Consider the following 27,474-nt stretch of genomic DNA (forward strand, 5'->3'; position numbering starts at 1 on the left):
TATAACCTTTAACCACCATTAAAGATACTGTTAATATACCAATTTCTCTGTATCTCGCACTACCTCTTGCGTTTCTCCTATCCCAAGGAATCTCAATATTATGATAGATGGATAAGCTCATTTTTGGTCTTTTCTTTCGTTTTAGCCGTGTAGCTCTTCTCAGGGGAAAAAACTAGGGCCACACTAAACTAAGCAATTGCCCAAACTTTAATTTCACTGTTTTTGATCTTATAAATTATAAAACGATTAAAAATTAATCTTTCGTACAAACTAAAATCAATGATATCAAACCAACACTATAACATGCCATGATCAACAGTTAAATTAAAAAAAACTCTTGAATAAAAACCTCATCGCAAACTTTTAAATGAGTTTTCTTTAGTCATAGTTTCAAAATAATAAATTATTATTCAATAACTACGATGAAATAATTAAAAAGAAAAAGGGCAGCACCTCATAAGTCACACCTATCAAAAGCCATCAAGCCACAATACAATCTAAACATTGATGCACACGTATCCACTCTAAAATAAAACAATTCAATATATCAGTCACAAACATGATTTGAAGCCACAATCCATTTGAAAATTGGTTCTTACCACATAACTGACATTATGTAAAAATCCAAACGGAAATAGAGTTCAAAGTAAGCTTTTCTAATAAACAGCACAGATTGCTTCATAAAATGGTGTTGTCCATAAACAAAGCATTACCAGTAATTTCCTCAGAAGAGCAAAATGGAACACCAAAGCAAACAAAACTTTGGAAATTCTCTAGGTATTGGTTGCCCTAGTGTAAATCTGCTGACTGGCATGAGCTGCGACCATCCTAATAGCACCCCTAGCCATTAAATCCTTGATTGCCCTCCGTGCAAGAGAACCATTGATCTGAGAAAAACAAACCAAGAATTAAATCTATCAGATATAATCCATTAAGAGAGGCATATCTTCTACACCTTTAAGTGAACATAGATTATAGATTTAGGAGAAAAAAATTTAAAAGTAGAAAACTAAAAGAAAAATATAACTTATACATTATCTTCCAAAATTGGATTACATTAAAAAAAAAATTTAAGCAAAGATTATACTGGTATCATACCTTGAGATCATACAACAGAACTTAATCAATAATGAGACAAGGATATAGTATTCAGAAATCAACATATATTATTTTGCAATGGCTTAAGAGTAAAACATAAGCTGAACTCCTAAAGCTCTAAATCAAACTAAAGAGGAACATAAAACAAGTAAATTTGAATAACAAACAAAATTCATTAAGAGAGGCATCCATACACCTTTAAGTGAACATAGATTATAGATATAAGAGGAAAAATTTCGTCGTAGAAAACTAAAACAAAAATATAACTTATACATTATCTTTCAAAATTGGAGTACATAACAAAATAAAATAAAATAAAATAAAATAAAATAACTTAAGCCAAGGTTTTACTGGTATCATACCATGAGACCATACAACAGAACTTAAATCAATAATGAGACAAGGATATAGTATTCAGAAATAAACATATATTATTCTGCGATAGCTTAAGAGTAAAACATAAGCTGAACTCCTAAACCTCTAAATCAAACTAAAGAGGAACATGAAACAAAGAAATTTGAATAACAAATAAATCAGTGCAAAAATCGATAACAAGCTTCATCTGAATATTTGTAAAGGCTTTGGACAATAAATCAAGAAAAAACAGATGAAACAAGACGGAAGCAAGACACACACCCACATCAACCATAATTGCATCGCAAGTCTTGTGGATATTCCAATCACAACAAGCATCTAGCCTAGGAAGTGAATAAATTTTTAACAAAATAACTTCAACTAGAAACAAAGGTCATATACTATATGAAAATCCAGAAGCAACGAAGATATTTCAAGACAACATATCCTTGGGAAGATTTATAACAATAAGCTTTTACATGTATCAATGAAACATTGACAAAACTAAAATTGATAATAAAAGAAGTCATAGGACAGCAAACATCATGATGTCCAATACGAAAACAATAACACAAACAAACCGTAAAACAGGCACTAAATCTTCAGGATCATCATGCATTTGCAGTAAAGTCACACCTTAATTAGACACCACACAAGAATATACCAAATGAATAACACATCAAGTTTTCTCAATAAAATATCTGACATCCTATATATATACATTGATGAATTTAATACCTCATAAGACATTCACACATGTGAGGATGAAGAAGGGTGTTTTTCTTCAAAATCATCTTTGAATAACTAAATTGAGGCCTTGATCAGTTACTGTATAAGAAAATTGACAAATCATATTTTCCTCTAAAACAGACTAGCAGCAAAAAGATATTCCATGGAACCCTTCTTCAGACAACATGTAATAAAAATAACAAATCATATTCTCTCCATAAATGACTAGCAATCAAAAGATATATCATACACACAAATTCACACATTTAAGGAAAACATACAAATAATCACAGATTTATATATCAAATTGAGAGAGGATTAACAAGTATAAGAATCATACCCTCAACCGCTCGGAGAGAACCGACGGAGTGATCTGCTTAAACTTGGGGACTTCGGTGAGCATCTTATCATAGCTCGCTTGATCAAACAGCACGGCATTGTTCACCTTCTCCTTCTGCTTCCCCTTGCTCCACTTCTGCAAACCAAAACCAACCACTTAAGAAAAAAGCGCATCGAAGATCAAAGAGAAATTCCTAAGAGAAACCCTAACGAACCTTCTTCTTTTGCTTTCCTCCACCGGACTTGGCCGGCTTTGATGATGGCGGTGGGGCCTTATCCTTCTTCGGCGCCTGTGATCATCGACCAAAGAGAGATTCAGAAGTAGAGAAACAATAAGAAGATACAAAGATCAAGATTTTCGGAGCACCATACCATTTTCGAAGACGAGAAGCAGGAGGGCGTCTAGGGTTTCGCTGCGGCTTGCGGAGGATGACCTCGCAAGAACGTGAGATTGAAGAAATAGGGTTTATTGCGAAAAGGTTTCGCTGATGATCTGAGCCGTTAGATCTCTTCACCTTATAATCATGCCCAGTACTTCGTTGACACCTCAAATTTGAAGATGCGTGTCATAAACGCACATCTTAAGGCAAAATAAACGGTCGAGATATAGTCTCGTGATAAGATTTCGCTGATGAGCTCTACGGCCTTACGGCCGTAGATTTTTCTTGTGATTCATTATAGTGCCTTAATCTGCTGACACTTCAAATATCAAGATACGTGACGGATCATATCTCGAGGCAAAATGAACGATCCGTTCGTCGCCTTGATCCGCAAGCCATTGAAGCTGTGACTATTTGAGCGCAGCTGCATTCACTGAGAAAGAGAGAGAGAGAGAGAGAGCTTGAAACTCTAGAATCGGAGCACCATGGCGGCAAGGCATCAGAGCACCATGGCGGCAAGGTACGTGGCGCGGAGGCTGTTCAGCGGGAAGGTCCTCAGCGAGGAGGAGAAGGCCGCGGAGAACGTTTACATCAAGGTGTTTCTCTGCTTCCTTCCTCGTCTTTCTTGATTTGATTAAGACTCCTCTGTAGCATCGATGGATCCATGTTTAGCGATGTTTTTATTGACTGTTTACGCTAATGCTAGGGTTTTATCTTTTGTTTTTTTCTCTTTTGAAATTTTTAACATGATTACTTGATGTTTACTGGTTTTGATCTATCTCGTCTTAGAGTTACTCTTTGATTTGCAATTTATTTTCATGCATTTAGATCTATTTTTCATAGTGATTTTAAGATATCAAAACTAATTTTCAGGATCTTGTTTCAATACTTTTACAATGGTTGAAAACATTTTGTAGCCATTATCAATTACTATTTCTTGATTTATATCTTGTGTAGTGTAGTAGTTTCTCATGGTATGAATTGCATTGATATTAAATTGGCAGCATGCTTGACCTAGAAGAATGGGCGGTACTGGAGACCAAATTGTTTTTCCATATATTGTTTTGAATCTTAATTTGGTGTTGAAAAACATTAGTTTCCATCAAGCATTTGCACCAGAGTAATCCTTTTTGTGTTTCTGTCTTGATTTCACAGAAAATGGAGCAAGAGAAGCTGGAGAAGCTTGCTCGCAAGGTAAACTCTAATTTATTAGTTTGATTTGTTAGCAACCCTTAGTTTGATTTTGTAAATTTGCAACCATGTTGTGTTGGTGTTTCTATTCTTTTTTCATAAGCTTTTGTAATTGCAGAAGTTCATGATACTAGTTATCATGTTGTATGAATTGATTAAATTGAGTTTGAGTTGTATAAGGTATTGAACTCATTGAAAGCATATAGCATGCTTTGCTACTGCTACATTATCTCTTATCTCTTAGGCATGGTTCTTTATCCAGTTTTATGGAGTTTGTGAACTGAAAAGGATAGAATTGAAATACTATGTAGGGAGTAAACAATCCCGGAGATCAGGCTTCGGCAACTGCAGCAGGTGATGCAAAAGCAAGTGGGTCGACAGCTTCATCGACTGCTGGTGTCTCAACTGATAAGAATCGCAACTATGCTGTGCTTGCCGGCGCGATTGCCGGTCTTTCTGCGCTTGGCTGGTACTTGTTGTCGAAACCCAAGAAAACTGAAGAGACCACTGACTGAGAACTCCTGATCACAGAGAGAATTTGTCGTCTACTTTTACATTTCCGGGTTCGTAAACATGTAATAAGATTACATTCTGCTTATCAGCTTCCATGGATTCTGGCACACTGTGAAGCATGATTTTGTAATGAGAAATTTTCTCCTGTTAGAGGAGTTGTTACTCTATTCCTGTTTCTGGCAATGACTTGACTTGACTACTACATTTTGCTTGTCAGTGCATCTGTTCATCAACAACAGAATGTTACATCCTTGTGAATTCAATCCAGGTAGCATTCTCAAGGATTATCTAAAAAGGTTAATGTGTCAATCCAGGCCTTTCTGTTTTTCAAGAGCTTTCTTATTCAGAATTGGTTTTGATTCCTCCCAAACAAGAAAAAGGGGGAGAGGAAAAGGTGGTAAACATTTGGAATGAAAAAGAGAAGCTAGTTTTTGTGCTTATCCTGAGGATATATATAACACATGTAAAAGATGCCTCAAAGTTCAATTCTAAATTTGAAGCTACTGACCGCATTCCCTCAAGCACACTACATCCCTCTAACAATCCAAATTTCAATTAGAGGTTGGGTATAACAAATCCCAAGTTAGGTTTTAAACCAATAGTAACAATAATATTAATGACAACACCACTACTAACGCATGAATTTACATTTGGCAATGAAGGAAATTGGAGAAATAAATAGCTGCCCGTTGAAAATTATTTAGTTTGGTTGAGATGCTCAAACACAAGTTCATGCAAGTCGAGCTAATGCCGCAAAAAACAACACTAGGAACCTTTACATCGGACCGCAGCAAATGGGCAGACCGTTGTGAAAATGAAAACTATCCTCAAGCAATATAAGTTCGGAACAACATCAAATTAAGGAGGCCCTATGTTCCTCTCTAGCTCTTTGATCCAAAACCACGAGGACTAGGCCGTGCCACCCCTGAATCCACAAATTGCTTCCTCGTTCCTGATCTCCTTTTCCTCCTAGCGGTACCAGGAGGTGCCTGGTAGTCAGGGAGAGATTAGATATCAGAGCATACATTGTGGTACACAAGACAGAAAAAAGGTACCTTCTGTTCGGCTTTCAGTGATTCCTCAAGGTTGTTTAAAGCAGGAATAGATCCGCCTTCCATTAACCCCATTAGATTCTTCATACGGACTCGCATTTGGAAAAGTTGAGCAACAAGTTGACTTACCTGAAAAGAATAAATCCTAGTTCATATCCAACATTCGATGCAAGAGAAGGTGTCCTGATTTGGTGTATTTCACGGAAAATGCTATCTAAGTTTTAGCTACATTTTCGGCTAGATTAGAAGAACAAAACCTGCTGCTCTGTTTTGCCGGATTCAGTAGAAATTCTCTTCCTCCTAGCTTGTGATTCAGCTAACAATTCCGGCTTCTCCCTTTCCTCTGCCAATTGGGGGGAAAAAAAGGAACAGAATTATACTCAGCAAATGTATAAGCAATTCATTTGGCAGACTTCTTTTTCCAAATATAGAGAGATGCAATCTTGATCCTACTGAGTAAAGAGTCGAAATGGCTTCAGGTTTATACATAGTACAAATAGATAAGGACCAAGCATAAAGCAAATCAAGGCTTGTATACAAAATAGCCAATGTAACTTTGTTTTCTCATATGAACGGAAGTATAATTCATACCTGGGGTCATTACTTCGATCATTGATTCCATAAGCTTCAAGCTTTTTTCAGCTTCTCGAATTTGTGCCGGAGTAACCTTTTCATCATAATAAATACCCAATTTCCAATTTCAGTAAGCTACTGACATTTATACAAAAATTCGAAATTCCAATTAACTGATGCCAATAATGGGAACACAAAACACTTGAATGATTAAAGGGGAAAAACTAACTGCAAGGAATATGATAACAACAATAATTACCTTCCCCATTCCTGGGATCATTCCAATGACACGACTCATTGACCCCATTTGTGCAACAGCACGTGTTTGCTTTAAAAAGTCATTGAAGTCAAACTTTGCACTCATGATCTTCTTCTGCAGTTCTTCGGCATCTTCTTGTTTCATCTACTCGTGCATACAGTTAACAGCACAGTTATTGAGCTTATTCTATTATTCTACAATAATTGAAGGGAAAAGTGAACAGGAAAGATTGTGGAATACTCACTACTTCCTGTGCCTTCTCCACAAATGAAAGAACGTCTCCCATTCCTAAGATGCGGCCAGCCATGCGTTCAGGATAGAACGGCTCAAGGTCTTCCAAGCGTTCACCACGTCCTACAAGTTTAATCGGCCTACCTGAAACCTGTCAAGTTCCAAGTATCAAATACTTAGATTGGCAAACATTGCAACTATAATACGTGGAGTATCAAGCAATGAATAAATTCAACAAAACAATTATTTTCACAGCACATGAAAACTAAATACTTTTCAACAACCATAAACTTGCGTATATTTTTTTGTTTCAGTCTGAGATCAATGTCTCAAAAAGGGGAAAAAGAAAAGTAACATATATGTCACAAAAGAGTAATTATAGCACATAAATGCAAAGGCCAGTATTATGCAATAAACATGTATAATAACACCTTAAGGCAATGAAAAATGAATAACCTCTCTAACACTCAAAGCTGCTCCACCTCGAGAATCACCATCCAACTTTGTTAGTATGGCACCCGTAATACCAATCTCAATATTGAATGTTGTCACCAAGGCTGAGAGTAAAAAAAAAAAAAAAGAATTCACTATAAGATGAAAATAGAACACAAGTTCGCCATGTGTTTAGGTGCATTCACACATAAATATTGTTTATAAAAACTATCAATTTAAATAGCCAGATTACATAGCTATAACAATTGACAAGAGATATATGACTTCCTAATAAAAGCAAGACAATGCTGTAACCTTATGACACTATAATGACCAGATATTAACTGCTGACAGTGAAAGCCCTTGCACATATGTAAGAGGTATGTCCATCACCAGAGAGCAAAAATCAAAGATGTCTCACTGGACCTCAACTGAAGCAATTAACGATTTTGTAATGCATAAAGTTAAAGTTCTCATACCTGCAGCTTCCTGGCCAGTCATTGCATCAACCACTAGCAAAACTTCTGTAGGATTCAAGGCTTTCTTTACTTCCTTCAACTCATCCATCATTGTCTTATCTATCTGGAATTGGAAAATTGGCAATCAGCAAATTTATACTATTATATGTTGATGCCCCCAACCCAGACCATATAAACATATTCCAATATGATCTTCTATATGTACAAACACCTAAGCAGAAGGAAACATGTGAAGGAAAAATGCTCTCATGAGACCTGAAGTCTTCCAGCTGTATCCACAATTACTACATCAACTGATTTCTTTTTGGCTTCATTCAATCCACGTTTTGCTATTTCTGCAGGCTTTATATCCGTTCCTTCAGAATAGACTGGCACTCCCACCTAAAGGTTACAGCAAAGCATCAGAATGTGTGAAATAATTTGAACACCCGGAAATGGCTGAACAAACATAGTTAGTTGATTTGATGTTCTACAAACTAGCTTCCTTCACAAAAGTAAAATATACTCGAACAACCTGTTTGCCCAAAATTTTGAGCTGGTCAATAGCAGCAGGCCTATAAACATCTCCTGCAACCAACATGCAACTCTTCCCCTGTTATCTGTGCCACATCTGTTAGTATCAATAGGTTACACAAACATTCTGCTGATAAATCAATATCAGAGATTTCTTCCAGAAAATTGATATTCTTTAGAGAGTGGAACTTGGTTCGCACCAGCTTCTTAAGATAAAATGCAAGTTTTGCACAAACAGTAGTCTTCCCAACACCTTGCAGACCTGCTAGTAATATCACTGTCGGTCCAGATTTTGCAAATTCTAAATCAGAGACTTCTCCACCCATAAGCTTAACAAGCTCGTCATTCACAATCTTCACTAATTGTTGGTCAGGTCTCACCCCACGAATCAAACCCACACCAACAGCCTGATCACTGACAGCCTGCACAAACCTTCGAACAACTGTCAAGCTCACCTGTACAGAAATGATAAGTTAAGTTTTATACAAGATATATATATATATATAACCATAAAAAAGAGCTCACGTCTGCTTCCAAAAGAGCTCTCCGGATGTCCCGCATAGGTTCAACAATATTCTCTTTAGTCAGAACCTCTGAGATGAAATACAAGCATACTCAGATGTCAGATGGCATACATAATAGAAAACAAAATGGTAGATGCCACAGTATATAAGATAGCACTAATTGATAAATATCATGTTTGTGTTTCTACTGCTCTTTTTTCTTCCGGTAATGCAGGTCAGGAAGTGTTTCATGGAATTAAATTAAAGCTCAATGGCAGATCAAGACACCAAGAGAAAATTGAAGAAGGACCTAACCCTTCTTTGCTCCTGTGTTACTCTTAACTAGCACAAGAAGAGACTATAGAAAGAACATCAAGCCACATATTAATAGAAAAGTGCAAACTAGAGAATAAGGCTTCATTCAGGCTCTGAAATTCTCAAATAGAGAAAGTTAACATTGGAGAAAACAAGTAGTGAAAGGGAGATGCATACCTTCTCCCTTGAGTTTGTTCCATGCCGCTTCAAGACCACTTGTCAACTGCCCAAACATCTCAGCTCTCACCACAAACTGATTTCTTCTACCAATATAGCTTGATTCGGAATTAATCCAACTCCAAACTTCTCTCTGGAGTTTGATACATAAAAAATCAAATTTTCCACAATTAAAACTCCAAATATTACATTTTTTGTGCAAAAATCAAGTCTAAAAGACAATAATGTAAAAATTTAAGTGAAAATATCAACTGAAAAACGAATAAATCGAACTGATTCCCACGAAAACAGAATCCTAGAATCAAGGAAAGCTTACAGTGAAGAGATTCCTGGAGGGGTTTCCAAGAGAGAAGCCTGAGGAGCCTATCCATGGGGAGGCGGATCTGGAGGAAAAGCACGTTCTTCCAGCGTATCTCTGGCCGCGGGTAGCGAGGAAGGAGGTCGGAGAAGCGGAGAAATGCCGAGAAGCAACGGATGAGAAGCCGATCGTTTCCATGGCGGGAGGGAAAGAAAGAAAAAGATAAGGTTTTCACTTTTCATAATAACATTGCTCGCTTATGTTATGTATACACTATACAGCACACTGCACAGTGGTGGTTTTTCTTATTTATTTATTTATTTATTTGTATTTATTTATTTATTGGGAAATTTTATTTTGAATATATATATATATAATCAAGATAGAAATTATTATTTTTTTAAATAAATGCGATGAGCATAGTTAGTTAAAGAAATTGATGAATGGACAAATTAGGAATTGATCATTCAACTTGTCCATTCTTTTTTTTTTTTTGAATAATAGACGACAAGTGCCTTTTTTATATGAATATAAACAGTACTGAACATGTACAGTGTATGTACAGTATGAAAATAGTATAAGAATCTCGAGTAAACAGTGTATAACAGTAAATTGAACAGTACTGTTGGGGAAGGGATTTGAACCCATAACCTCCCCCTTATACTTTGGTGTCATACCATTGGGCTATCCAGTGGTTGACAACTTGTGCATTCTTACCTGATGATATGGGGTTTATATTGTAAATTCTAACCCACACCAAAGATATATTATTATTATTAGTTTACAAAGGCAACAAACGTCACCCACAAAAGGATGTTAAGAGACAGACGGGTAAACGACCCTTTAAAGATTTATTAACTCAGTCAGACATCATATGATACAATTGGATTTCTGCCACATGTATGCCTAGAAAATATTTCAGAAATTAAATCTCCCATCATGCAACTTTGGAAGGTAGGTAAATAAAAACATATTTCTAACACGACATTTAGCAAACTTAAATTAGAGTTATTTAACAATTTTACGCTTTTTTTTTTGCAGTGGAACAAATACTGTGAGCTATTAACTCTTATTAATCATACTTAAAATTTTACATTTTTATGTGTTTTTTTCCTTGCATGTATGCCAACAGTGATGAAGTACTATTTTAAGGCAGATATCTATGCCTAAAAATGTTGATAATTTCATTGAATATTCCAAAGTGATTACCAAATTCTTTTTTTTTTATTAATATTTGAAACTGATATGATTATATACTGATGCCAAAAGTGAAAGCAATTATAAAAAGCTTGAATAAATAAATAATTGTGTTCCCTTCTAAATTTCTAATCCATGTTATCAGTGTTCCTGAAAACTTTATCTCAGTTCGTACCTAACGGTCACATAACTTATATCAAATAAACCAAAGAGAAAAATTTAAATCTACTAATCTTATTATCTTCATTAAACCAAAACACAAGAATTTCACAGTTAAAAAACACAAGGTTGTAGCATTGAACAAATATTATGAAAACAAGCAAATCTCATAACACAAACCGTTAGAGACAAGTGCACAACAAAGAATGAACACACTACAGTTAGAAATGAAAAGTCTGAAACACTTGATGCAAATTGCACATGATCAAATTTAAGCTTGTTTTGCTGATGCTGCATTTCACCTCCATGCTTCAATTCGCTTCACCTTAGAATTTATACTACTCACTACACTAATACCCAATGTTTTTTCGGCCGGCATTCCTCGAACAGCAGGCTGTGAATTCATTTTTCTTGTTACTTTCTTATTGTTTACAGTACTTGGTTGGCCTTTCTTCCTCCGAGAACTCATTCGATGTCCCGATCCCTTAGTCGGATTCTCAATTGGTACCGAGACTTCGCATGAGCATTCATCAGTAGATTGTGATGTTGTTTGAGATACAGCGTTTTCAGAAGAAGTTTGAGAATTATCAATGGAGCCTTCTGCAGCTAAGCTTTGTCTGTTGAGATGTGTTGGATTGTCTAGTACTGGCTCCTTGGCGACGAAAACATGCTCGGTGTCTTCTACATTGTGAGAAACCATTGGATTTGGGAGACAAAGACTGTGATGACTATTTCCATCAGATGGATCTGGATGAGGAACTGAAGCATTGTCCTCCAGGAAAGGTTCTTGCCGATCTTTCAGTGTCTTTAGGATGAGCATCTTCAAAAAATTCATCACTTGCACTGCATACATCAATGCAGTCAAAGGATCTGCCATCTGCAAAATGAATGTGAGAATGAAACTGATGAAAGCAATGGAGCATGATTGCCTGAGTTGAGCTCATGTTACCTGAGTCATGTTGGGAGCAAAAACCATTGCAACATTGCGAGCATTCATCTTGTTTTGTTGTTCTTCTTGGACTACATCGGCCATTAAATTTATCGCCCAATCCAGTAGAGCAGCCTCTGATGGTGGAAGAAGTTTCACAAGCTGAGCACACTCATCTTCTGATTGGCATTGTGCTACCTGCTCAGGTGTGAGACAGTCGAGCACCGCGGTTGGAAGCTCCCTAAACCAGGCCTACAGAAGCACCAATTGAACAAACATCTCATGAAAAGTACACTCATAGGTCTCAGATAAATGAAGCTGGATAACAAAGTGATCAGAAACAGACTGAAAGAACAAGCAGCAATGGATCTGCTACCTTGATTAAACCAGCAAGACAATGCACATCAATTCCATCAGGTACAATACCGTTATTCAGCTGATCTCTGACAAATTCCTCCTGGCTATTTTCTGCATTAATTCTGAATATGCCTTCTGCCTGTTTAGTAAAATGGTGATGGAGATTTAGAAATAAGTATGTGCTTGATCAACTGAGATTCATAATGAGTGAGGGGGCATTACCTGAAGGCCTCCTTGTTCATAGAGGCGTTGTTGCATGAGCAATAGAATAGTTGGGACACTGTTCCCTCTAGAATCATAAGCACATTGCATAGATTGTGTTGAAACACCAAAGGCATTCGTGCTGAATGGAGAAAACATTGTAAGAGTTGATAAACAATATCAAGGTCCTCCGCACAATGAAAATAAGAACTCAAAAGGATAATTCTGAATATATATTACAGTATATAACATGGTTCTATCACCATCTAAAGCCACCTTTAAGATGGTTAACACAAAAGAGAACCATCATCAGGTAAAGACATCACCTTTGAATGACACAGGATCTACAAACCCAAAAATAGCAGCTTGGACAAGGATTTTTTTTATTATGGCATTCAGAGTAACAAGGTCCAAGTTATAGTCAATGAAGACTAGTTGTTATTTATTTTTTTTCTAGAGTCAAATAAAGATAGAATAAATGCCTTGCACATTAAATAGGACACCATATTAATTTTACTTGAAACAAGTACAAAATTTGAAGAATTACACGCTATCCGACCATGTATGCAGTGAATTATGTTGCAGAGAATTAGCATCAGGAGCTGCTTTGCCTTTGTGAATAAGCAGCATTCAACTCTATAATCAAACATAAGCCTAATAATCAATTCAGCTACAAAACATTATTAACAGAAATCCAAACTCCATCAATGCTACACAGTAATCACACACGTCAACTTTATATAATATCAAAATCTCTAAGAATCAATGCAAATGAAACTATTTTCTAACAAATAACCAGAAATAGTAAGATTTGCAAAGTTATCATCAGAAGACATCATCATCAAAAGCTCAAAGCTTTGAAGAAGAAGAACAAGAGACCTGGCGCTGGGTACTCTGCGGGGAACCTCAGGCTCAAACTCCACAGGGAGGCCGAGAAACCCATGGAACCGGTCGAAGGTGACATGGGCAACGTGTCGCACGTTCGTCGGCCAGCCAATCTCCATTGAGCGAAGCTCCTCTTCAACTCCCTCCGTCCTACACCCGGCCAGCGACTTCCTCAGCACTGTCAACACAAAGGTCAACAAAGAGAGCTGGTCCTCCTGCCCCTTCCTCTCCTCCTTCCTCTCTACTCCATCCTCAACACGTCTCCTCCTTAAAAGGCCTCGTCCATCATCAGTGGGGCTGCAAGAAAGTGGAGAGCTTGAAGGTGAAGGGATGTGGGTTGGTGACCTTAACACGGCTGTCATTGTAGGTGTATTCCTGGAATACACTTCCCACTACGGACCAATCCAACAGGAAATTCCAAAAAAAAAAAAAGAAAGGATTTTGAGATTAGGAACAGTTTTCCCTTGCTGAAGAGAGATCCAAAGGTTGAAACTTTGATTAATTCCTGGAGTTTGTTTGAAGCAATGGGGTTGGATTTGCGTGGTGGGACTTGGGAAAAATCATATCTTTCTTCTCCTTTTCTCCTCCACTTCTCTTCGTGGCTAGCTACGAGACGTCGAAGAAGCTAAAAAGGAGAAGAAGTAGAGAAGAAGCAGAGAGGTTGGAGAGAGTACTCTTTTTCTTTCTTTCTTTTTTTTTTTTATGTGTTTGTATTCTAATGAAGATCAAAAACCAAGTGTGTTGTGCTGTATAGAAGAAGGAAAAAGGTGGGTATTTTGGGAAGAAGGTTGTGGGGGAGGATTTGGAGGAGAAGATAGTGGAAGTGGGCAACGTGAGTTCTACGCTTTGCTTTCCTTATCTTTTATTTTAGATAATATCTCTGATCTTTTAATGCTGGGCAAGAAGAGAGATTGCTTGTTGGTGTTTTGTGAATGCATTTGTCTCTTTATTTATGTTTCGCTTTCAACTGTTCATGAATTTATGATGGAATTAATTTTATTTTAACACATAACAACGTTGAAGTCCATTGGATATAATAATATATTTATTAGTTTTGGTTGTTATTTCATGCATGTCTGCAACCTTGATAACTGCATTGATTGTGGGGAAATAACAACCACCAAGAGACAGTAACAAAAGGGAAAAGGATCATTTTGTTCCTTTTTTTTTATTTATGTATTTGGTTTTTAGATAAAGGAAAAGTGATGGGAATGATTCAAATTCAAACTCGGAATGGGCGGGATAAGAACGAGGAGAACGGGTGAGCCGTTAAAAAAGTAGTGTTGTTGTTTTTTTTTTTTTTAACTTTTCTTTTTTAATTAAAAAATAATTAAAAAAAGGGCAAAACCTGGGGGCGTTGCGAGAATCGAACTCGCGACCTCTCGCACCCGAAGCGAGAATCATACCACTAGACCAAACGCCCTTCACATCGGAATTTTGACTAGTTTATTATATTGACTTATATTAATATTTGTTAAAATTAAATGATAGTTATATTTTATTGTTTTATTGGAAATATCTCTGGTTTTTTATACTAAAGATAATGCTTTGAATCTTGAACATTTGTAGAACCCCATATATATTTTTTTAATTAAATATGAAAGGTAAATTTTTTTATTGAATATATTAATTATTTTTTAATAGAAAAAATGGAGGTCATGATTGATTTTAGTTTGGAGAAGGTTATTTATCTATTTATTTATTTATTTATTTATTTTTAAAGTTATTCCAAAGAAGTTCAGTGAAAAGAAAGAGGAGGGGGACGAATATCAAGTCTATAACATATCATTAGTAATAGATATCATTCGAAATAGATGCGTAATGTGTTTTCTAACTTGCAAGGGGTGTAACAATCTCATTTTTTATGTTTTTTTAAATTTTTTAAATTTTAAAAAATATGGATAAATTACACATATTAAACAAAACGAAGTAGAGAGACAGACCAACTTTAGAAGCTAGTATAAGAAAAAATAACATAGCACCAACAACAGAAGTACTGGCATTAGGCGTGGTATAACTACACAAACAAGTGATAAAAAAAACATGAACAACAACCAGAAGGAACGTAGGTGAATCCCTATAAGGGAAGAAGAGCATAAGCTCAAAGACTAGCCATCGTGGTGGAAGAAGTCTGCTCTTCTGGTACCATCACCTTAGCTCGTGAAGTCAAAAACTCCAAGCTTCGTCTAACCGATCCAATAGCATAATTCAAGTTTGCCTTCTTTAACTCTAGCACTTTAGCAGGTGAGCTTATATATATAAAAATATATATTAGTGCCAGTGCTAATTATATGAAAAGAATTTCTTGGTCTTCCTAAACGTTTATATATCAAAAACATTTTTTTATTTTCTTATATCATAACATTTTTCTGATTTTTACAAACTTTTTTTCAATACATATATATTTGAGGTTTTGTCATTCGAAACCCTCCTAAATCAGATAACTTATTTTTTCTTGTCTCTCATTTTTCTTAGGGTAGGTCATGTTTAATTTCGTTTCTTATTTTTTTTCTTAAATCAGATGATCTTATTTTTTTTCTCTCTTTTTTCTCCGATTTTGAGTTTTTTAAAGATTAAACGAGTTCATGTGTGTGTGTTTTTTTTTAAAATTTAATAAGTATTATTTTTTTTAAATAATGTGAATAAATCACAAATTTATTGAAAGAATTAAACATACGGATGCGTGTATGATTAATAATACATGCATCCGTAACGCATCTGTACTATTAATTATACGAATGCGGGTATGAATTGAGAATTAAACATGAATTGTTAATCAAATGGGCGCGCACATTGTTATTAGAACAATTGTTATTCATCTTTGTTTTTTTTTTTAAAAAAAAAACTATTGCATGAAATTGAAAGCTAGCATCATGGGCATTGATGAATTGATGAAGCTAGCATCTAACGCGTTGTGTTGAGCCCTTCACTACAGGGAGAGTCCAAGGGCTGTGACAGCAGCGTCGCACGTGATCCTTTTTGTTATGGTACTCCTCGGAGCTGGTTAATTGTTATCATGTACCACTTGTCTAGGGTTTTCGCGCGCGCGCTTCCCGACTGAGGAGAGCTGTGGCCATTGGAGCCTTGGATCCTTGGAGGATGGGGTATGCTCCACTGCCGAAATGGGCGTCCGAGCCCTGCATCATGGGCATTGATGAAGCTGGGAGGGGTCCCGTTCTAGGTAGGTCTTCTCTTTTGGATGGTTATCTATATCTTTTTTTTTCCCCTTGATTTTTGAGGTTTTATTTTGAATTTTTTGGTTGGAGATTTCTGATTTATGAATTTCAGGTCCTATGGTGTATGGATGCTTGTATTGTCCTCTATCTTACCAGAAGACACTTGCTTCCTTGGATTTTGCAGGTATGGATTGGATCTCCCTTGTTCTTGTTTCTTTTTCTTTTTATCTGAAATGTAGTTCCTGTTTCATTTTTGTTGTTATATTTGAGTTTATGCAAGTGTTATGAGTAATCCATTTGGTTCAAAGTGTGATTTTTTTTTTCTTTGGTAAATTCTTCTGTCAAGAAGCTCTGGATATCTTGATTAGCTATGGGTATTCAGTATGATTTATACATCAATTAAATTGAATTGGTGGAGTCATGTTAGATATTTTCTTGCCCTCTCCTAAAACAAAAAACAAAAAGTATATATATATATATATATATAAAAATAAAATAAAAATTGTACTATTTCTGTGTAGTTTTCAGAGTGGCCATTTTTGAAGGTTGCTGAGTATGAGCATTGATAAAGTGGTAAACTTTACACAATCGTTTTCCTTTTGGAGTTGATTTTGGAAAGATTTGGTTATTTCACCTTGATAACTCTGAATTGAATGCATCTTATGGAAAATACATTTGATAGATGCTAATTGAACTTACTATTCCTTTGTCAATTGCCTCAACTGAACATTAACCAATGGTACTGGAGCAAAGTGTTGGGAAGATTTATTGTAGTATATTGACATATGACCCATTTTTCCTGGTAAAATGATGTGCAATGAGACATTATATTCAACTTTAAAAAAAAACTACCTCTATGCATGTTATGTTTGTCTCTCAAACTCACTTTCTTTTTCTCCCCTTTATTTCTGGCACTATTTGCTAATGATCAGCTCTGCATCATTACTTCATTGTGCTAATATGTTTCATCTTGTACACTAGCAATGGGGGGTTATGCATTGTCTTGATTTGTTCTGTTATCATCAAATGAAACTGGCATCATATTTATAATCAAATTCATGAAGTTAGTGATATTCGATTATTTCCTTCTCTGTTTCTCTGTGCTTAACAGATTCAAAGACTCTTAAAGAGGAAAAGAGGGAGGAGTTATTTGAAAAGCTTAAAGCTAATGATTCCATTGGTTGGGAAGTTGATATTATAGATCCTAAGGACCTTTCTGCCAAAATGCTGAAAAGGTTAGTACCCTTCAACCTACATTTGAGTGCCTTTCTTATGCTTAATCAGATCTCTTAAATCAATATGCTTGTTTGTTTGCATCAAGGGTTAAAATCAATCTGAATGAAATATCCCATAATTCAGCTATGGGCCTTGTCAGTCGAGTTCTTGATATGGGTGTTTTATTAACTGAGGTAAATTTTTTTTATTATTTTTTTACTTATCATTCTTTTGATCAATCCACTAATATTATTCTATAATTCCTCACAAAGGTTTATCTAGATACAGTTGGAGACGCAGAGAAGTATAGAATTAAATTGTCTGAGAGGTTTCCGAGTGTCAAATTTGTGGTTTCAAAGAAGGCTGATAGTATTTATCCTGTTGTTAGTGGAGCTAGTATAGTTGCAAAGGTAATTTCCACGGCATCAGAGAGACATGATTTCTTTTACAAAGAAATAAATAAATAAGGGTTGTGAAATATAATGACTCGTTTCATTCATTTATGACAGGCTGTACTTCGTGTTGTTATGTTATTATCTTTAAATACTGAAAGTGCTGGAATTACTTAATTGTTTTAGGTAACTAGAGACCGAACTTTGCGTAACTGGGTACTTGATGAAACTGCTGAGAATATGCATAGGAACTTTGGATCTGGATATCCAGGAGGTATGTACATTTGGGTTCTTTGAATCGATCATTCATATGTTAAGAATCAGTCTATATTGTTCACCTCCTTACAATCCTGATCAGATCCAGTTACTAAAGCATGGTTGGATCATCACAAGCATCCAGTGTTTGGATTCCCGTCATTAGTCCGCTTCAGTTGGGGGACTTGCGCTTCATACTCGAAGGATATGGTAGAAGTCATATGGTGGGTTCCATGCAGACATTTTCTATTTCAATTGTGCTTTCATGGTTCAATTTTTAACTAAAATGGGTGACTCAGGGAGTCCGATAAACTTGATGAAGATGGTTCGGGCAGCGGAAGTAGCAGTGGCAAACACCAACTGAAATTGTCAAAATTTGGCTTCTCTGGTTCGAAGAGGAAAAGCGAAGATGTGGAATCCACCGGTAAAGGTCGGTCGAAATTCTTCCAGGCTCGGAAACTTGAGTTGCTCTCTGAATTCTGACAACGATTCTGAGTTCACATAGTACTAGAACATCTGTTTCTGTATTGAGCTTGATTCAAGTTCAGAAAGATGTAAAACTTTTTGGACCTTCATGCAAAAAATATTCAATCTCAATCACCCCAATTTTAAAGCTTTTGTAATTGTTAATGATCTCAAATGAAATGAATTGTTATTGTATTTATCAGATCTTCATTAAAGTAATCAAAGCTTATCCACATTTGTTTTTATAATATGAAAGCCATGACTATCCAGACAAGATTCACTACAAACAAGTACTTATTAAGTACATAATATTTGTATGATGCTTTACAATGAGATTTGGACAAGAACCTCATCAATTATCTTCATAGACTACAAATGCCGTATGGATTATTATGCTACCAAACAAGTCATTGAGAAGGACAAGAAGTTGTACTTGAATTTCTTAAAATTTTTAAAGAAAATTTGTACTGATCAACTGAGCATTTCACACGTTCATTTAAAACCGACAGACAAAATCTGTGTCTCCACAAAACATTATTTACTGAAAAACATAACTATCTTTCATTGGCAGGTGTGAAAATGTCTCAATTAGAAGCTTTAATTCAATGCCATTAACCTTAAACCAAAAGTCAATTTAAACAACTTACTTGTTTACTGCAAAAGAGTGGTCAATTTCAGCTTACCAAGTCATTGCTCTAAAGGCAATAAATCTGATTGGATTAGACCATTGGATCAGTAAAACCAGTATTAGTCTACACTTGGTTTAATCCCCCCAAACGGCAATCAATTCAAATGAAATGACACCCATATTTCATAGATAAAGACATCTTCTTCACTACCATATAAACAAAGCCTTGTCCTTGTTTTATAATCACTTGTTATCAAGATACTAGCAGTGTAAACTCACTCATTTTTGCTCTGAAGATGAAGATGGTTTCAACTATGAGACTAGCAAGGATAGCCAAGATACTCGGTGCTCATAAGCAGTTTCGTCACCAGAGGTTGATCGGAAATTCTCATGAGCATCACCAGGGTATCATCACGCCGGTTGGGTTTCTGCCGGTATATGTGGGAGAAGAGAAGGAGAGGTTTGTGATTCCTACTGCCTTCTTGGCACATCCATTGTTCAAGATGTTGTTAGAGAAGGCTTACATGGAGTATGGATTTGATCAGACAAGTGGATTATCTCTTCCTTGCACTGTCTCAATTTTCCAACAGGTTGTTTCTGCAGTTAAGTGTCACCATGGGCAGTTTGATCTTGAAAATTTGGTGCAGGAATTAGAGAATTGAACTCAAAGAATCCTCTGTTTTTCTTCTTTTGATTTTTTCCCCCAACTTAGTATTTGTATATTGAATTTCACGCTTAGAGTTGTATACCTATACTAGTCTATTGTTAGAAATGATTGTCAACACATTGCTTGATTGATGTTATAGACTTTGATTAATCTTTGATGGTGTTATACTAAATTAGTTTCTGAAAAACTATATAACAAAAGGTTTTCCTTCTGTTGTGACTGTTGTTCTTTGGCTTCAACATCTCTGTGACAAAGAAAGAGAGGAAAAAAGCCAAAAACAGAGACTAATATTCAGTATTAGCACAAACGATCGCACAAAATGCAAATATATTTTATGACCTATGTGTAACAAAATCAAACATTTTGATTGCCAATTTTGTTAATTCAGAAGAATGGACACTCAACTTCTGCAGAAATGAACAAAAGGTTCCATCATTCCCCCACACTCCAACCACTTGAAATATCATGGGGATCAACAAGTAAACCATCAGAGCTTTAGTTGCAGAAAATTCACAAATGTCCTTGTTTTCCAAAAAAGAAAGCAAGTCAGATTAGATTATAAGATTCACTAACAGACACGTTAAGGCATTCCTGTCTAACTGCTATTCAAATCAAACACAAGACTAAATGAATTCTAAGCATGAAACAAATTAGTGTTCAAACGCAATCCACTAAATTAAACATCAGTACTAATACGAAAATACGAACATGGCAAATCAAGTTCTATTAATATGAACATATCCATAAAATCCAAATTGAGTTCTTGATCGTAAAGAAACTATATGGACCGCAGAGCTCAAACTTCAAACACCAAAGACAATTTACCAATATACCTGAACACACACACACACACTGAAGTTCAAACAAAGAGCAGGATTGCAACACCAAGCATTGCAGCTACCAATGGGATGTAGATTGGCTGCGCATGGCTAATTGTCGCCGCATTGTGCTTCCTTGCACCATGCCTGGCATTTGCAGCACCAGCTCCTCCGACCACCACGGCAGGTATTACTCCTGAAGGTGTCCTAGAACCTTCGCCATTGCCACCACCACCTTCATTTGACCCTCCAGCTTCACTTCCCCCACCACCATGTGCACCACTGCCACCGCCACCATGCGCACCACCGCCACCATGACCACCACCGGCAGCCGCTTTCACAACAGCAGTTATCTTTCTTTCTTCCACCAAACTGATAGCTACAAGAGCACATGAAGTACATACACACATATATATATATATACATATATATATGGATCAAGAAATGTAGTAATAATTACAAGCAATGAGTTACTACTCAATTGTTCAAAATTCCTAGCATCATCCTATATTTAAACCAGAGTTTTAACAGCAACACAGAAGTAATATTTTCTCCAAAGACATTGGACCTGTTTCTCATGCTCAGTTTGTATGAAATTCCACTCATGAAGAGGATCATTAAACCATTAATGATAAAGGAGGTGTTCAACAGAAGAAAAAAACACATATCCTACAAGAACATGCAAGTTTGACTAATCCAAATAAAACTTCCATAGCATCAAAGAAAAGCTCTGGAACTGATAAACTTACTACTTCTTTAAAGACACTGTCCTTGTTTCTAATCCACATGTTTCAATATTTAAATTGCCAGCAATTTTTTTTTTAAAATAAAAAAATTATTTCTGATTGTAATGGAAGAAAGCAGAGATTAATGAATATATATATATATACCTGATATGCAGGATGACAAGAACAGAACCAAGAGAAACAACACAAAAGACCTCTTCACAGAACTCATCTTTACAACTTGTTTAAGTTATGCCTGGTTTCTGTAATTGTGATATAGAAGTTATATGTAACTAAAAAACAAGGTGTTCAGGGTTTGGCCTCAAAAAGCAGAGAGATCACTTTCCCTTTTGCTGCCTTCCTTCTGCTTCGAATCTCTTGGTTCTTTAATTGAGGGAATAACTGCCTTTTTTTATTTTTCTTTAATAATATTTAAATTTGATATTCTGATAAGTATTCCATCATATATATGGTATAGTATGGATAATTGATATGAAGACTATTTATGTATTGTAATGTTTATAGTTTTAAAATTATAAACAATTTTGATATAATTGATTATCCATATGCACATGAAGATATTATTAATTATGTATGTACCATTAATATATATTATAATATAGATGTGGACAATTAAAAACTAAAAAATAGTTCAAATACATGTGTCTTGTTGTGAGCAGAATACATTGAAAATAAATTCATTTCTTTTTTTTTTTAATTAAGAAGGAAATGAAGCATAAAATAAATGTTGGTAGCAGCAGCCTGGCTCACAGATTTTGTGCCAAAACTGCATAAATCACGTGTGTAGGCTCATGTGATTTTTATTTTTTTTCAGTTTTTTTAGTTGTTAGCTTTTTTTTTTTGTTTGTTTGTTTGTTTGCACCAGTTTTTTCTTTTAATAAATTAATAATTTATTTATTTTACTTGAAAATAAAAAACATGTGTAGGCACATGCGATTCGTGCTACGTGTCCCATTTATATTTTTAAATTATATGAGAAAAAATAAATGTGACTGATTAAATAATGCCGAAACTTAAGTAGCATTTATTAATAAAACCAATGAAGAGTAAAACGTTTTAAGGAAAAACAAATTTTAAATACTACTGCTTTATTTGCTAAAATGAATAAGAGTGTAATTGTTGAGGGTTTGTGACTTGTCCAAATTTATTAAAAAAATTTAAAAAAAAAAATAAGAATGTTGAGTTGATATACGGTAGTTCATTTTATGCAAAGAATCTCCGTTTTAGAACTGTATGTTTCATATAGCTCCTCCCTTCAGTGCATAGTACTAAGATTCTAAGAAGTCATATAAAAATCAACTAAAAATATTATAGAAATTTAAAATATAATTTTTCAAAATAAAGACGATAATTGGTGCCATTCAGATATGAATTGTTAAAATGTATCTTAAATTAGAACATAATATTCAGTAAACCCAACAAAAAAAAAAAGGAATATTCCTATTGGCTTGAATTCTTTTTAAAAATAAAAAAAAGAAATAAATAATAATAATAATAATAATAATAAAATTTAAAGTATATGTTATTGAGATATTACAAAAATTACAAAGATATCTCTAGATGATTTCATTGATTTTGTTCAAATTTGATTTTAGTGTGTTGATTTTGTTCAAATTGATTTCTATAGATAGCGAACGCCTAATTTTAAGAGATTTGTCGTTAGCTCTAATTTCAAGCGATTATAATATTTAATGGCATCAAACTTATCTTTTTAAATTTTTTATTATCTATTTTCAAAAGTACAATCATTTTTAAATAAATTCAATAAAAATCTTGAATAAATTTATTGAACAGGATAATTTTGATTATCATTATTATAATAAGTAATAAAAAGACAATTCTCAGATAGAACAATAAGATTGTTGATAAGCTAATTATTAACATATAGACCAACAAACCAAACAAGAAAACCAAATCATTAAGTAAAGAAAAGCTAATACTGATGTGCACCAGAACAATTAACATGTTGGACTGTTCCTTTAGTTTTTTCTTCAGAAACCTTCAAACTTCAAACACAAACCAAATTAAACATCATTATTAGTATGAAACCATGAAAATCAAGCTTCATTGATCTGAAGGCATTGATAAAATCCAAATTAAACTCTTAATCTTTAAGAAAATTTAAGATTTTCCAAGTTAGAAGAAAGAGCTGGATTGCAACACAACACTAAGCATAACAATTGTCAATAATTGATTCAAACAGTAAACTAGTTCAATCTTTACCCACAATTCAACAACTTGGAATATCAATGGGATTAACAAGTAGGCAATTTTTAGCCTTTAGTTGCAGAAAACTCTCAAAATGTTCTTATTCTCATCTTTCCTTCAGAAATATGTACCAAATTAAGCATCTAAATTGAACTCTTGATCCTAAAGAAAGTAGTTGAACTACAAAACTTAAAGCTTTGAACAATGAAAATTGAGAGAACTTCACAAAGTGCTACACCTACAAACTGAAACAATTCATAGATCAGTTGTGGTCTCCCTGAGATTTGCTGAATTCAAACAAAGAGCAGGATTGTAAAACACAGAATTGCAGTTGCCAATGAGATGTGAGTGAGTTGTGCATGGCCAATTGCATTGTTCTTCCTCTCATTTGATCTGGCATGTGCAGAACCAGCACTTCCGGCCACTACTGCAGGTATCATCTTTCCTGAACTTGTTCTGTGACCATTGCCTGAACTCCGAGGAACACTGGCACCACCACCTCTAGCTGATCCACCACTGGATCCACCACCACCTCTAGATCCTCCAAAACCACCTCTAAATCCTCCAAACAATTTCTCAACAGCAGTTATCTTCCTTTCTTCCTCAGAACTGATAACTACAACAGCACATGAAGTATATATATATACATGCATACAGAAAGAATATCAATTAGATTAATGTTACAAAGGGGCATAACAATAACAATAACAATAACAATAACAATCAAAGAGTTACTACTCTCTTGTTCACACATTCTATAGCAATTCACAGACACTCTACATTTTTTCCTTTAATTATATTTCAACCAGTGCTTAAACATCCTGGAACTGGCACAAGCATAATATCTTTTTTCTCCAAAGATCTCGGAAGTGTTTATCATTGTCAGTTCATAATAAAATTCCTCCATGAAGATGATTAAACCATTAGTAAGAGAGGAGAAGTCTATGCCATCCTGCTGTTCATGACATGTTTGAATTTTCAACAGTCTCCCAACCTTTATTTTTTATTTTTTATTTTATTTTTTTTGAGTAAACACAATCTTCCACTTAGAAAACATATTCTACAAGAATATCCTGACGAAACAATAATTTTTTTTAATTCTGATTTCAAAACAAGAAAGAAACTAAAAAAATACCTGAAATGCAGGAAGACATGAACACGACCAAGAGAAGCAATATAAAAGTCTTCCTTCGGAAACTCATCTATGAAACTTGAGTTCTTCTCCACTTGATAATATTTATAAAGGTATTCTATCTTCTTCTTTGCAAGCTGGATGAGCAGCTATAAATCCTTTGACGGAGATAGAGAGAGCACTGGCACTTTCCTCTTTATTGCGTGTCTGTTTCGAGGAATTTATTGGGCTTACACGGTTTGATCGCCGTGTCACATATTGGCCCTTACAGGATTTGTTGGGGTAAATTTTTTAGTGAGTCACTAAACTTTGGCTCATTTTCACTTTGATCACTGAATTTCAATTTGTATTAATTTAGTCACTCAACTTTAATTTGATTTCAACTAGTAATAAATCAAGGATTTTAACCCCCAATTGATTACATGGTTGTCTAAAAATTTAAGTCAATCCTCATATTGACACATTATTAAGTCTATTAGAGATGTCTACGTCATCGAAAAACAGCCACATCATTCATTTGGAGGTTGAAATATTTTGATTTACTACGAAGTGAAATGAAATTAAAATTGAGTAACCAAATTGATACAAATTGAAGTTCGGTGATCAAAGTGAAAATGAACCAAAGTTTAGTGACTTACTAAAAAATTTACCCGAATTTGTGGCCAAGACTGACCTGTGAAAGGGCTATTTTTAAGTAAATTTTATCCTTAAACTGACTGTTTTTTATTATTTAAAATTTAAAATAAAAATTTAAGTTAGGGAATATTACCAATTACCTCGCTTGTAAAAGGTGTTTGTGTTTTGCTGAAGAGATTGGTTCAGACATCAGGTCACGCAAGGTGAAGCTATAAGTGTGATTAGGTGTTAGCTCCACATTAATGTAAAATTTTTTATATGATTTTTTTATTTTATTAAAAAATTTAAAAAAAATTCTTGATAATTTTATTATCTGAAAATCTATATAATTTTAACTTTCTTTTTGTTTTGTTAATGTTAAAATATAATATTTATTTTATTGTATTATTAAGAGTTGACATTATTTACTGCATATTTAATTGAGTAGATTTGAGGGAGGTGAGAAGTGATTTTCTTATTATATGGTTATTAGAGCTCATTTAGTTGATGAGAGCTAAATTGTGAGTACATCGATTAATTAATTTATTGGAGAATGAAGTTACACTCAGAAGTTAACTATGGAGATTGTTTAGTGACTTAATTGAATGTTATTTTTGAGTGGAGCTATATAAGGAGGGTGGAATTTGAATTAATTGAAACTATACTTGGAACCGTGAAGATTACATTGGAAATGATTTAAAGTGATTTTGGGTTAATTAAAGAAATACCAAGTTTGGGCATTCGAGTGAAGAAAGTTTAGATCTTGCTAATATAATTGATGAGGACAATAGTTTGTAGGTTTGCAGAGATCGATTGGAAATTTAGCTGAGTTTGAGTGTGAGCTCAACCGGAAGGATTAGTATATGTTGTGTTGTAACTTGAAACTGTGACTCAACCATTTTCAGCAGGTATTTAAGCTAAGTTATAACTATTAGTTCTGCCGATGTGGTTTGTAGTTTTAGGAAAACACTCAAACACTCATGCAATCTCATACAAACCAAACAAGAAAAGAGATACATAAAATTGGTAACCTAGTTAGGCGTCCACTCATCTATGTCTGGGGGGCCAAGCCCGGAGATAAACAATCCACTAAAAGATGTGAAAATAGATGAGTACAAACACTTGTCACTCACTATCTCCACAATAAAATTCACTACCCTCTCTAGATTGTCTAGTGCTCCCACACTCTTTTACACAAGTGACACTCCCAATTTCAGAGTAAGGTAGCTTATATAAACGCCTCAACATTCCAAATATAGCACATACCTCTTTTAGAATCTCCGATGCTACTAATTTAAAAACTTTCCAAAATTAGCTGTTACAACATGAATTGCAACATGGTCCTGACTACTGACTTGACTGAGTTCTGGTTACGTTGCGGACGACCTCATGACCCATCAATCTCCCGGTCATGCTTAGTCCGAGTCAGTGCAGTTAAATCTCCAGATCCCGACTGCCGGCAACTGGCCTACCTCCTCAGTTCCTCATCACGCAGTCCCCTTGCAAGGGGCGCACGTCCTTGTGTGTCTTCCACGAAACTTACCAAACTTGATCTTCAATTCACCCAAGTTTGGCCTTCAAATCTTCCCAAGAAAGATCTTCAATCAATCATTTCAATCATGCCAACAATAGGCATATCTTCAAATCTTACCCTTAATAATCTTCAATCATCCTCATTAAAGTTTCTTCAAATCATACCATCAATAGTCTTCAATCATATTATTGATAGGTATTTCTTCAGTTAAGCTTCATCCATATTTAGTCTTTAATCAAATCACCCTAAATATGGTTTTGATATGATCTTGTCTTTAAGTTGTAATACATTGCTAAAAATAACTCCACCAAGATCTTCAAGATATTTGCCTCCAAGTCAAGACTCCTTGTTATGTCATCAATTATGCCATGTTACACAAGTTGCCATGTCACTTTGACTATATGTCAATTTATACCAATTATAGTGTGGTTGCACTAACAATAACTTATGTTATAAAAAA

General features: G+C 34.9%; 8 protein-coding genes and 1 non-coding gene across 9 annotated transcripts; 3 read left to right on the forward strand and 6 right to left on the reverse strand.

Annotated features, from left to right (window-relative positions):
- Positions 1-518: 518 nt before the first annotated feature.
- Positions 519-3,007, reverse strand: LOC120260389 (40S ribosomal protein S25-4). Its single transcript, XM_039267863.1, has 4 exons — positions 2,893-3,007; positions 2,736-2,810; positions 2,522-2,656; positions 519-887 (listed from the first exon to the last, which is right to left on the reverse strand). Exons 1-4 carry the CDS (start codon positions 2,893-2,895, stop codon positions 774-776), a joined length of 327 nt encoding a protein of 108 aa, XP_039123797.1. The 5' UTR covers positions 2,896-3,007; the 3' UTR covers positions 519-773.
- A 319-nt stretch (positions 3,008-3,326) lies between these two features.
- Positions 3,327-4,806, forward strand: LOC120261646 (uncharacterized protein At2g27730, mitochondrial). Its single transcript, XM_039269610.1, has 3 exons — positions 3,327-3,496; positions 4,056-4,094; positions 4,403-4,806. Exons 1-3 carry the CDS (start codon positions 3,386-3,388, stop codon positions 4,604-4,606), a joined length of 354 nt encoding a protein of 117 aa, XP_039125544.1. The 5' UTR covers positions 3,327-3,385; the 3' UTR covers positions 4,607-4,806.
- A 464-nt stretch (positions 4,807-5,270) lies between these two features.
- On the reverse strand, positions 5,271-9,688 carry LOC120262182 (signal recognition particle 54 kDa protein, chloroplastic). The gene is made up of 14 exons (XM_039270258.1): positions 9,455-9,688; positions 9,139-9,271; positions 8,669-8,736; positions 8,344-8,598; positions 8,145-8,222; positions 7,886-8,011; positions 7,631-7,733; positions 7,176-7,276; positions 6,733-6,870; positions 6,489-6,632; positions 6,248-6,323; positions 5,914-5,999; positions 5,660-5,785; positions 5,271-5,593 (listed from the first exon to the last, which is right to left on the reverse strand). The coding sequence occupies exons 1-14, from the start codon at positions 9,632-9,634 to the stop codon at positions 5,486-5,488; spliced, it is 1,722 nt and encodes a 573-aa protein (XP_039126192.1). The 5' UTR covers positions 9,635-9,688; the 3' UTR covers positions 5,271-5,485.
- A 1,218-nt stretch (positions 9,689-10,906) lies between these two features.
- Positions 10,907-13,939, reverse strand: LOC120261816 (rho GTPase-activating protein 1-like). The gene is made up of 5 exons (XM_039269809.1): positions 13,158-13,939; positions 12,300-12,420; positions 12,097-12,216; positions 11,742-11,972; positions 10,907-11,669 (listed from the first exon to the last, which is right to left on the reverse strand). The coding sequence occupies exons 1-5, from the start codon at positions 13,523-13,525 to the stop codon at positions 11,091-11,093; spliced, it is 1,419 nt and encodes a 472-aa protein (XP_039125743.1). The 5' UTR covers positions 13,526-13,939; the 3' UTR covers positions 10,907-11,090.
- Positions 13,940-14,514: 575 nt separating this feature from the next.
- On the reverse strand, positions 14,515-14,586 carry TRNAP-CGG. Its single transcript has one exon. It is a non-coding gene; the product is annotated as a tRNA-Pro (tRNA).
- Positions 14,587-16,148: 1,562 nt separating this feature from the next.
- LOC120260676 (ribonuclease H2 subunit A) lies at positions 16,149-18,849 on the forward strand. The gene is made up of 8 exons (XM_039268214.1): positions 16,149-16,344; positions 16,452-16,523; positions 17,451-17,574; positions 17,661-17,748; positions 17,827-17,964; positions 18,133-18,220; positions 18,305-18,425; positions 18,501-18,849. The coding sequence occupies exons 1-8, from the start codon at positions 16,263-16,265 to the stop codon at positions 18,682-18,684; spliced, it is 897 nt and encodes a 298-aa protein (XP_039124148.1). The 5' UTR covers positions 16,149-16,262; the 3' UTR covers positions 18,685-18,849.
- Positions 18,850-19,590: 741 nt separating this feature from the next.
- Positions 19,591-19,956, forward strand: LOC120261528 (auxin-responsive protein SAUR50-like). Its single transcript, XM_039269447.1, has one exon. It carries the CDS (start codon positions 19,591-19,593, stop codon positions 19,954-19,956), a length of 366 nt encoding a protein of 121 aa, XP_039125381.1.
- A 714-nt stretch (positions 19,957-20,670) lies between these two features.
- LOC120261715 (serine, glycine, tyrosine and glutamine-rich protein-like) lies at positions 20,671-21,874 on the reverse strand. The gene is made up of 2 exons (XM_039269697.1): positions 21,670-21,874; positions 20,671-21,158 (listed from the first exon to the last, which is right to left on the reverse strand). Exons 1-2 carry the CDS (start codon positions 21,734-21,736, stop codon positions 20,821-20,823), a joined length of 405 nt encoding a protein of 134 aa, XP_039125631.1. The 5' UTR covers positions 21,737-21,874; the 3' UTR covers positions 20,671-20,820.
- A 1,819-nt stretch (positions 21,875-23,693) lies between these two features.
- On the reverse strand, positions 23,694-25,041 carry LOC120260548 (keratin, type II cytoskeletal 2 epidermal-like). Its single transcript, XM_039268041.1, has 2 exons — positions 24,869-25,041; positions 23,694-24,349 (listed from the first exon to the last, which is right to left on the reverse strand). Exons 1-2 carry the CDS (start codon positions 24,933-24,935, stop codon positions 24,027-24,029), a joined length of 390 nt encoding a protein of 129 aa, XP_039123975.1. The 5' UTR covers positions 24,936-25,041; the 3' UTR covers positions 23,694-24,026.
- Between the last annotated feature and the right edge of the window lie 2,433 nt (positions 25,042-27,474).

The sequence above is a fragment of the Dioscorea cayenensis genome, chromosome 5, assembly GCF_009730915.1.
Source record: "Dioscorea cayenensis subsp. rotundata cultivar TDr96_F1 chromosome 5, TDr96_F1_v2_PseudoChromosome.rev07_lg8_w22 25.fasta, whole genome shotgun sequence".
Classification (NCBI taxonomy): Eukaryota; Viridiplantae; Streptophyta; class Magnoliopsida; order Dioscoreales; family Dioscoreaceae; genus Dioscorea; species Dioscorea cayenensis.